We start from the raw sequence: 9121 nt of genomic DNA, 5'->3' as shown, positions 1-9121 counted from the left end.
TGGCCGACAACACAACTGAAATAGGGGAAAACCACCCAAGCCACAGAGACACAATGGCAATCTCTGGACAAAACAGACCCATAATAGGAGAAACAACGAAACCACCCACACCCAATCACACACCCCTGCAAAATACAAGAAAAGCCCCAAATCACAGCAAAAGAAAAAGGTGATGAAGAAAACTCAAGGAAAGGAGAGGGGAGAGAAGGGCGAGACAGAGGCAGGGGAGAGCAAAAGGAAGTCACCACCCAAAAGGGGGGGTGGCGGCTAAGTCTCCAAGCCTTGGGTTTTCTTTTCGAGGGAGAGAGTGTTTAAGTCAAGTATTGTTGGGTGTTTAAGTTGAGTTGAAAGAAAACCGATTTGCAACATATCAGAACCTTCCTTCCCCTAACCAAAAAATATTTGAAGAATGAAATTGCATCAATTATTTCTTATTAATTTAAGACTTCTATATTTAAAAAAAAATTGCTGTTTACAATATATATATATATATATTATAATAATAATAATAATTCAACAAAATAAAACTCCTTTTGTTATTATTTTAAATAGTGGCGGAACTTCGACGGCTTCTTAATTGTTGAGCTTCGGATTCTTGTTGGAGTCTTTGACTATCATGTCCAAGGCATTTTCCATGCATGACTTTAACTTTTGTGGATCTATGATACCTTTTTCCATCTTGAAGGCTAGTCTCACATTCCCCATATAATTTACAATGGTTATGTCAAAGCCCTGCAAATCCGTGGTAGTCATGTTATACTAGTTGCTAAATGCCATAACGGGAAAAACTAATAAATGCAAATTGAACTTGAAAAATACAGAAGAAAATTCATTAATTTCAACATCATTTTCTTTTCTGTTGAAGGAATGAGTGAAGCCAATATAGCCCTTACGACTCTTATATCCAAGACAGAAATCCACTTACAATTAAACCTCTAACTAAAACTCTAAGTTGAAATATGTTGCCATGTAAGATAGATATGTCCAAGTATTATTAACTAAATTATACTATATGCCATTTAAACTCACACACACAAATCCATAAACTTTCGACAAAAACAAATCCATAAACTATTTTATAATAGATTAATCCTACAGATTTTCCACTCAGTTAACAAAGTTAACTTAAAGGACCGTGATTTATATTTTTTTTTTTTAAAGGTAGATTATTCACACACAAAATTAGTATGTAGATTATAGGTAGATTATTGAATGAAAAAAACATGAAAAAAAAAGGTATATTATTCACAAAAAAAAGGTATTTATTTATATAAAAACATAGGTAGATTATTCATTTAAAAAAAAGTAGGTACAGTATTTAAGTAAAAAAAAAAAAATAGGTATGTTATTTATAGGTACACAAAATACGTACAATATTTAGGTAACCAAAAAATGGGTATGTTATTTATATATATATATATAAAGCAAAATGCAGAAAATGGTGAAACATTCAAAATGACAGAAAATGCTCTTGGTTAATGCAAATATTAAGAATTGAAATTATTAATTAAATGTGGATAATATGGTAAATTCACACTTTTTCATATTAAAAAAATTAAAATTAAAAGAAAAATCATATGATGGATCATATTTTTATGGAACACAACTACCCATTATATTTTTTAATTCTGAAATAAATTTAAAAATTTTAAAAAAAACCTCTCGTAGGCGCAAAAGCGCATGCGGAGAGACTAGTTTATAGGTACACAAAATAGGTACAGTTCCAAAAGATATGTTCATAAAAATAAAATAAAAAAGTATATTATTAATATGAAATCGGTACATTTGTTTATGCCAATCATGGGTTTTATTAATAGGAACAAAAGTGATGAATTACAGTTAAGGAAAATTCAATTTAGAGGGGGTAAGCCAAATTTACTATTAAAGAATATGTGGTCAAGATTTCTAGGTACTTCGAAGAAGTATCAAGAGTGTTAGGGAGTAATTGATCAATATCTTTCAACATTTATAAGATTTATAACAATGTGTGACATACCTGAGGTAAACCAGGAACCAAAAAGTAGAAACCTTTAATTGGATGATTAGCCAGAGACATCTGCTCCACGGGTCCAATCATATTTGAGATTACCATGCTCGAGTTCTTCAATGTGCGATGAATGTATCTGCTGGATGCCTGCAAAACTAACAATATGTTAACACTAAAAGAAACAAATCTGAATTTGAGCTCTGAAGCAGATTGAATTAGTTGAAATTAATCGGGTCGTGAAGTGACGGAGTAACGTAAATCATATTGTAGTCTTCACTTTACTAACCTCACGGCTTCCAAATTTGTTCACAATCTCCAATAGCCTACTAGTGAAATGAGCAGCTAAAGAGTTTCTCTTCCTCTTTATCATTTTGTGTGTGTGCCTGATAAAGTCCTCCGCATTTGAGAGTTCAGTTAAATTGGGTATGGGTACTTGCAAGAATGTAAAACGATTTCCCCATGGCATCTTGCTGTTGGGTTTGATCATCTCCTCAATTGGCATATAATCCCCCATGAGCCTTGTGTTTAGCAACACCATTGCTGTGCAATCTGCTGTGCTTGAACTTTGGTCAATCTCTTGCATGTACAGTCGAGTTCCGAAGAAGATCATCCCGGTGAGAACATCATTTAGAGTCTAATAGAGTCAGTAAAAAAGTTAATTACATTGTATAAATGTGGAAGAACCGCTTTCCAAATTCTATACTAGTGACTTATTTCAAGAGGCAGTATTAATGCATCTATTTCAATGTAGTATATAATATTAAAAAGTTATGACGGTTCACAAACAAATCAATATCTGACCCATTTCAATTTTCATTTAAATATAGAGAATATAATAAAACTTTATAACATGAGATTTCTGACTACAAAACAGATGGTAGCTTTTGTGACAACTGCTACCTATATACTGATGTTATTATGAGATAACTTTGTCACAAATATGTGAAAAGCAATGAAAATGATATGTCTTAGGCTCAGTTTGGGATTGCTATAATTTTTTAAAAAAGTTGTTTTTGCTGTGCTTTGAAAAGAATTAGTTGTAAAGTAAAGCAGCTCTATGTTTGGTAAATAATATTTTTAATGTGTTATAGTACAAAAAACAGTGTCAAAACCGTTTGGGAAATTTTAATATAAAACTGTTATAACTGTGAATAATGACTAAAATATACATGATGTTGAAAGTGTTATGCGCTAATCATGTGGTGGTAGTGGTGGTGGTGGAGTGGAGGTGGTGGTGAAAGAGGTGGTGATGAAGGTGGAGTTGGTGATTGTGGTAGTGTTGGTGGTGGGGATGACAGTTGTGGAGGTGGAGGTGGTGGTGGTGGTGGCAGTGTGGTGGCAATGTTGGTTGTGGAGGTGGTGGACGAGGTTGGGGTGGTGGTGGTGGTGGTGGTTGTTGTGGAGGTGGTGAATGTGGTGGTGGAGTTGGATGTGGAAGTGGAGGTGGTGTTATTTTTTAAAAATAAATAATGGTATTTTGGGAATTAAAAAAAAATTATTAAAGGTTTATCTCTACTTCTTTTGAAAACAGCTTTGAAAAGCAACTCAGAGCCTGCTTTTAAAAGCTGCACTCAAAAAGCCACTGTTTTTAAAATAATCAGGATATTTTATTTTTACCAAACACCTTAAACTACTTAACTTTAAAATGAAGCAGATTTTTGGCCAAAAAAAAGCAATCCTTAGATTGCTTCAAATATTCTCGATTGATTTTGGTTTGGAATTAAATTCTATAGTAAATTTAGTTTAACCCTTTTAAAGTCATTCTATAACCTCCCATGTAACCTCATATAAATATGTTGCCCACGAGTTTAAACAATTTTAACACTACGTACTAAAGATTCTGGAAGCCAAGTATGAAAAAGAAAAGACATTACACATATAAGAGTCCTCGAATGAAATCCTAATATAGTTGAGTCATCTTACCACTCCAAACTTGTTCTTGATTGATTTGAGTTGATCAAGAGAGAAGGTCATAGTTGCTATAGTACTTGGCCGAAATTCAATTGCATCGTTGCTCGACTTGATTGGTGTTAGATCATCTTCTTTCTTCGAAATGCCCCACCAAATATCTGAAATTGTGTTGCATGCAAATGAGAAAATCTTAGTCACAAAAAAATTCTCCCTCTTCTTCGATTCTGACCGCTGTCGTGAAGGAAAAGTTAAGGGGAGAGAAGGGTTGTCAGCTCTTTGTAGGGTAGAAATGAGAGCACCCATGAGAGAGTAGCCATCTCCTAGAGCATGGTGAAACTTGAAGATTACATTACCAGCTGCATTGCTAGTTGGGTACTTGATAATATGAACTTCCCATAGTGGTTTGCCTTGTGGATATCTTTCTGTTGATAACCTTGACAAATAGTCCTCAAGATACTCGTCATATGATTCAGGCGACAGGTTGGAAGGGAAAATAGGGATGTTAACGTGGTCTTCAAGCTTCACTTCGACCCTTCTCCACTCTTTCTTTCCATCATTTTCAACCTGTTTCAAAATCAAATATCGCTCAAGTTTTCAACTTCGTCTATGATAAAACTTGGAAACAAAAATCACACTAGGTGAGAGAGAGAGAGAGAGAGAGAGAGAGAGAGAGAGAGATAACCATGATAGAGGAGAAACGGGGGCTGATGGGGAGGAAGACGTTCTTAAGCAATGACATTGTTTGAGACTCGGCATCAATAATTGGAATCTCAAATTCCAAAACAGCAAGAACCGAAAGAGTTATCACATCACTGCTGAAGTACTGGCCATTTGGGCTCACTGGCTCTAGTCCTTCCAAGTTCCCGAACTCCATCTTCTTTGCTTTTACAAGAAATTATACTTCCTTCATAACGCATCGGTTGTGCATTTATAGCAGTTTCCCCAATTCTATCTTCTTCCCAAAAAAAATAAAATATAATATAATATAATATAATATTTTTGGTAGCTGCTATGATTCATGATCACTGTCCTTCCAATTTACTGGGATGGCTTAACATTAAATATTCGAGATACGACCACTTAATTTTCACCTTTCTTTTTCTTTAAATAGCTGTATCTTATAAGAATGAAAAAAGATTTTCTAGTGATATTATTGGTACATATATGCTATGCTGAAAACTCATCCAAGGGTTGAGGGTTAAGTTTTTTTTGTGTGTTTTTGATGAATTAGTTTTGTATATGTGTATCAAATTGTGATTTGTAGAAAGGAGGTAAGCGTGTCCTTAGAATTTATATTGAAAAAGGTAATTATATAGAATTCTAAAAAGACATAATTTAGACATAAGCACAAAATGAACACAAAAACTATAAGTAGTAGAGTATCTAGATTGGGGTGATTTTCAAGTTTTCAATAATATATCGTTTGGGAGTGACTTTTTAGGTTTTTTTCTGAGAAAGAGAATTCATTCATAGAACCAAAGACGTACAAAGAACGACTTGATACAGTGACCTCGTTAAAACCTTCTACTCTCTCTAAATTTCTAAGGGAATTTTTTCAAATTTTGTTATTCGCAATTTGCCAAGAATTTGTTAACAAACTCAATTAATTGAATGCAAGCAAACAACACTTTAAGAAAAGAGATATTTAGTGATATACCCATTTCTAGCACTAATATTATAAATAAACCCTACACAATTGAATTTCTATAAACAAACCCAAAAAAAACCCAAAAAATGATAGCTAGCCTTATAGAATTTAATATTGATTATTAAATTACTTTGATGCCCTATTGAGTGCTTTGGGTATTTTTATAAGATTTTGGGGTTGGGCTTGTTTTAAGAAATTGATGGCAGTTTTGTAATTTATAAGAAGTTAAAAGTTTTTTTGTTATGTTGTAAATGGGCTTTGGGTGTGTTTCTAAAGTCCATTTTATATAGGGTATTTTTATAATTTGAGCCCCCATATTGGGTATAATAGTGAATCTCCCTTAAGAAAATGATTCAAATCGTAACTCAAAGTCGTTATCCATATTTCAATCTATACTCCACATCTATTAGCTGCCAACAAATTTTAAAGGCCGAAGGAGGAGTGGTTGTCTCTATTGTCCTGGTGTGAAGCGAAAGTGAATGCTTCCTTGCTTTTAGAGCAGGGTTTTGCAAAGCAAAGTTTATGTTGTAATTATTGGTTTTTTTTTTTTTTTTTTTCAAGATAACCGGGCCACGATTACAATTGAATGCTGGCATAATACCCCAACTAACTCTTTTGAATGGATCCAATCTCTGCCATTGGAAAAAAAACAAAACAAAAACCAATTATTTTACAGAGAGTACGGGTTGGACCATTTAAAGAAGTTGGTTCGGGTTATTATGTCAGCATTCAATTGTAATCGTGGACCAGTTATCTATGAAAAAGAAACCTTTTCGATAAGATGAAATAATATGATAACAAGGGAAAATATCAACATTCAGCATGGGCAGAATATCCCCATGAAAATCTTAAGCTGGATCTGGCAGTGGTATGAGTTGGTCAGAACCAGATTATATGGTCTGCATACATGATCCAATCTCTACCATTGGATAAATAAAAAAACCAATTATTTTACAGAGAAGGGATTGGATTAACTAAAATATGCATGATATTATACATAGCATTTGCAGGATTAGACATAATCTAATCCAATTTAATCCCAACTTATTGGTGGGATTTATAGTCCATATAATCTAATTCAGGTTATTTTTAGGTCAACAAATATTTGACTCTTTAAAGGGTTCATAGTCCATATAATCTAATTCAGGTTATTTTTAGGTCATCAAATATTTGACTCTTTAAAGGATTTAGGTCACCAAATATTTGACTCTTTAAAGGGTTTAGGTCACAAAATATTTGACTCTTTAAATTCTATTTAGCTATATAATTTATCTCGCCAAATACATCATTATATCCAATTCTACATCATAATTCAACCACCAAATATAACCGAAAAGTTTGGAATGCATCACCACTCACGTCTATAGAGATAAGAATTATGAAGGCTAAAGCTTAGGACCAATTGGCTAACCTTCGTTAATTTGTCTCTTGATTTGGATGTTAAAGAATATAAAGTTCAACATCGAAAATTTGACAAAAATCAAATACACCATACAATGAATGGACTTTTGTTTTCTTTTTTGTTTAAAGAAGCTATTTGGGTTGTTTGATAACCATTTCATTTTCATTTTTCATATTTTATTTTCTCTTTTATGAAAACTGAAAACTGAGAACATGTTCGGTAACAAATTTTATTTTCAATTTTAGAAAAAATGAAATCTATTTTTCAAAATCACCCTTATTTTTTATAGTAAATTTAGCTTAACCCCTTCAAAGTCATTTTTCCTCAACTTCAACCCATCTCTTTATTTTTGTTTCAATAAAATCCCGTTATTTCTAAATAAAACCCGACGACTAAGATCCAACTCAGCAAATTACCTAATCAAGCGCATAATCGAATTTATTGTACTTTTTTGATTCCTAAAATACCCCCAACTAAGCCATTATCGCATTTTGTATATTAATGTAGGGGAGCATTTTTGCTCACCACTTTAACCGAATGTGTTTCCACACCACCCTTCTTATACCCTGACACATGTCCATACTTATAACCATAGTTAACTAACCGAATGTGTTTCCACACCACCCTTTTTATACCCTAACACATGTCCAACACCCTAAACGACGTTGTCTGTTTCAAGTACTAGGTTCACGACGAAGATCTCGATGCCTTCATTTTTCGTCACCAACGATGAGGACCTTGACCACATGATCATCAAGTATGACCGGCTCTACCACTCCTACACCCCAGCCACCATCACTTTGACCACAGTTTCATGGGATACTACAATAAATAAGCCTTTTTTAAAACAACTTGAAAGTTTTTTTCTGCTTTCATTTTCAAATTATTATTTTTTTTGGCTTCTTTTTCATTCATTAATTTTACATCACCACACATGAATACACTCCAGTTCCAAAAAATAATCCTAATTACAAAAATCAAAACTCAGTATTTGGGACCCCTGACTTGGACTTGGCCGCTCTATTCTTACTGGCCATAGACCCAATGCAAACGTCGAGACCTCCAATTCCAAAATTCACCAAAAAAATCATCTTAATCCTAAAAAATACTATGAACTCTTTGTAACATGCACTTTCATTTTATGATCTCAAATTCATAATTTAACCCCCAAAAAAAAAAAAATTACATTTCCAAGTTCCACATAAAACTTAAATCAGTTACGTAACAACTTTGAGGAATGCTAGCAACCTTCTCTTTTGGACCTTCTCCCTTCTCTTTATGACAAGTGTCATTTTTGTTACACTTCAAACAATGCCATTAATGCATCACACAATTTAGTTTTTGTTTTCCAAGTTTACCCTTTTAAAATGTATTGGCTTTTATATTTCCTTCAATTTATTCAAATTTTGTTATAACTTCTTTAGCATATTGTTAAAAAAAATAAATAATAATAAAAACATAAGAAAAACGTCATATTTTTAAAAAATAAATATAAAGTTTGTTTCATGACATTGTTATCATCTTTATTTTATTTTTAACAAAACACGCGTTCTCTTTGGAAAAATTAAAAATTTAAAAAAACTTCAGTTTTTATTTTCTTGTTTAATTTATAACAAGGTGGTAAGAAAGTTATAAAAAAAAATTAGCTTGTTATTAAAAAAAAAATTAATACATTTAATAAGGGTAAATTTGGAAAACAAAAACTAGTTTGTGTGATGCATTAATGACATTGTTTTTAGTGTAAGGAAAGTGACACTTGTCATGAGAAGAATGGAGAATGTCCAAAAGAGAAGGTTAGAGAGAAGTTGCTAACACTCTCCAACAACTTTTGTTCAATTTTTAATTTTCACTTTTTCTGAAAACTGAAATTAGTTACAAATAAGTTTTCAATTTTTAATTTTGAAAAATGAAATCTAAAAACTAAAAACAGAAAACAGAAAATAGAAAACTAAAATGGTTATCACAAGGGCTCAACTTTTCAAAACTCATGTTCTCTCCATGCAACTCGATCATGTACCTTTCCCCCTAACTCAAAGCTCTCTCCCTCATCTAATGGACTTCTGAACTCTTTTCTTTTCTTTTTTTGGTTGTGTATAGGTTGAATTTTGGGATGTGTTTCATTTTTTCGTTAATTGAACTATATGTTGATAACTTTCTTCTTTGCATTAGTTTA

General features: G+C 32.6%; 1 protein-coding gene across 1 annotated transcript; it reads right to left on the bottom strand.

The window, feature by feature from the left end:
• Window positions 1-573: 573 nt before the first annotated feature.
• Window positions 574-4772, bottom strand: LOC117621775 (O-acyltransferase WSD1-like). The gene is made up of 5 exons (XM_034352325.1): window positions 4581-4772; window positions 3911-4462; window positions 2274-2621; window positions 1997-2134; window positions 574-732 (listed from the first exon to the last, which is right to left on the bottom strand). Exons 1-5 carry the CDS (start codon window positions 4770-4772, stop codon window positions 574-576), a joined length of 1389 nt encoding a protein of 462 aa, XP_034208216.1.
• Between the last annotated feature and the right edge of the window lie 4349 nt (window positions 4773-9121).

This window comes from Prunus dulcis, chromosome 3 (genome assembly GCF_902201215.1).
Source record: "Prunus dulcis chromosome 3, ALMONDv2, whole genome shotgun sequence".
NCBI classification, from domain to species: domain Eukaryota; kingdom Viridiplantae; phylum Streptophyta; class Magnoliopsida; order Rosales; family Rosaceae; genus Prunus; species Prunus dulcis.
Note: the sequence above shows the minus strand (reverse complement) of the source record. Positions and strands in the feature narration are given on the sequence as shown.

Excerpts from the sequence above, each read along its gene's own strand:
- LOC117621775 (XM_034352325.1), bottom strand. The coding sequence starts at position 4,772 with ATGGAGTTCGGGAACTTGGAAGGACTAGAGCCAGTGAGCCCAAATGGC. Across the intron at positions 4,463-4,580 it reads CCCGTTTCTCCTCTATCATG|GTTGAAAATGATGGAAAGAA; the intron begins GTTATCTCTCTC and ends ATTTTGAAACAG. Across the intron at positions 2,135-2,273 it reads ACAAATTTGGAAGCCGTGAG|GCATCCAGCAGATACATTCA; the intron begins GTTAGTAAAGTG and ends TTAGTTTTGCAG.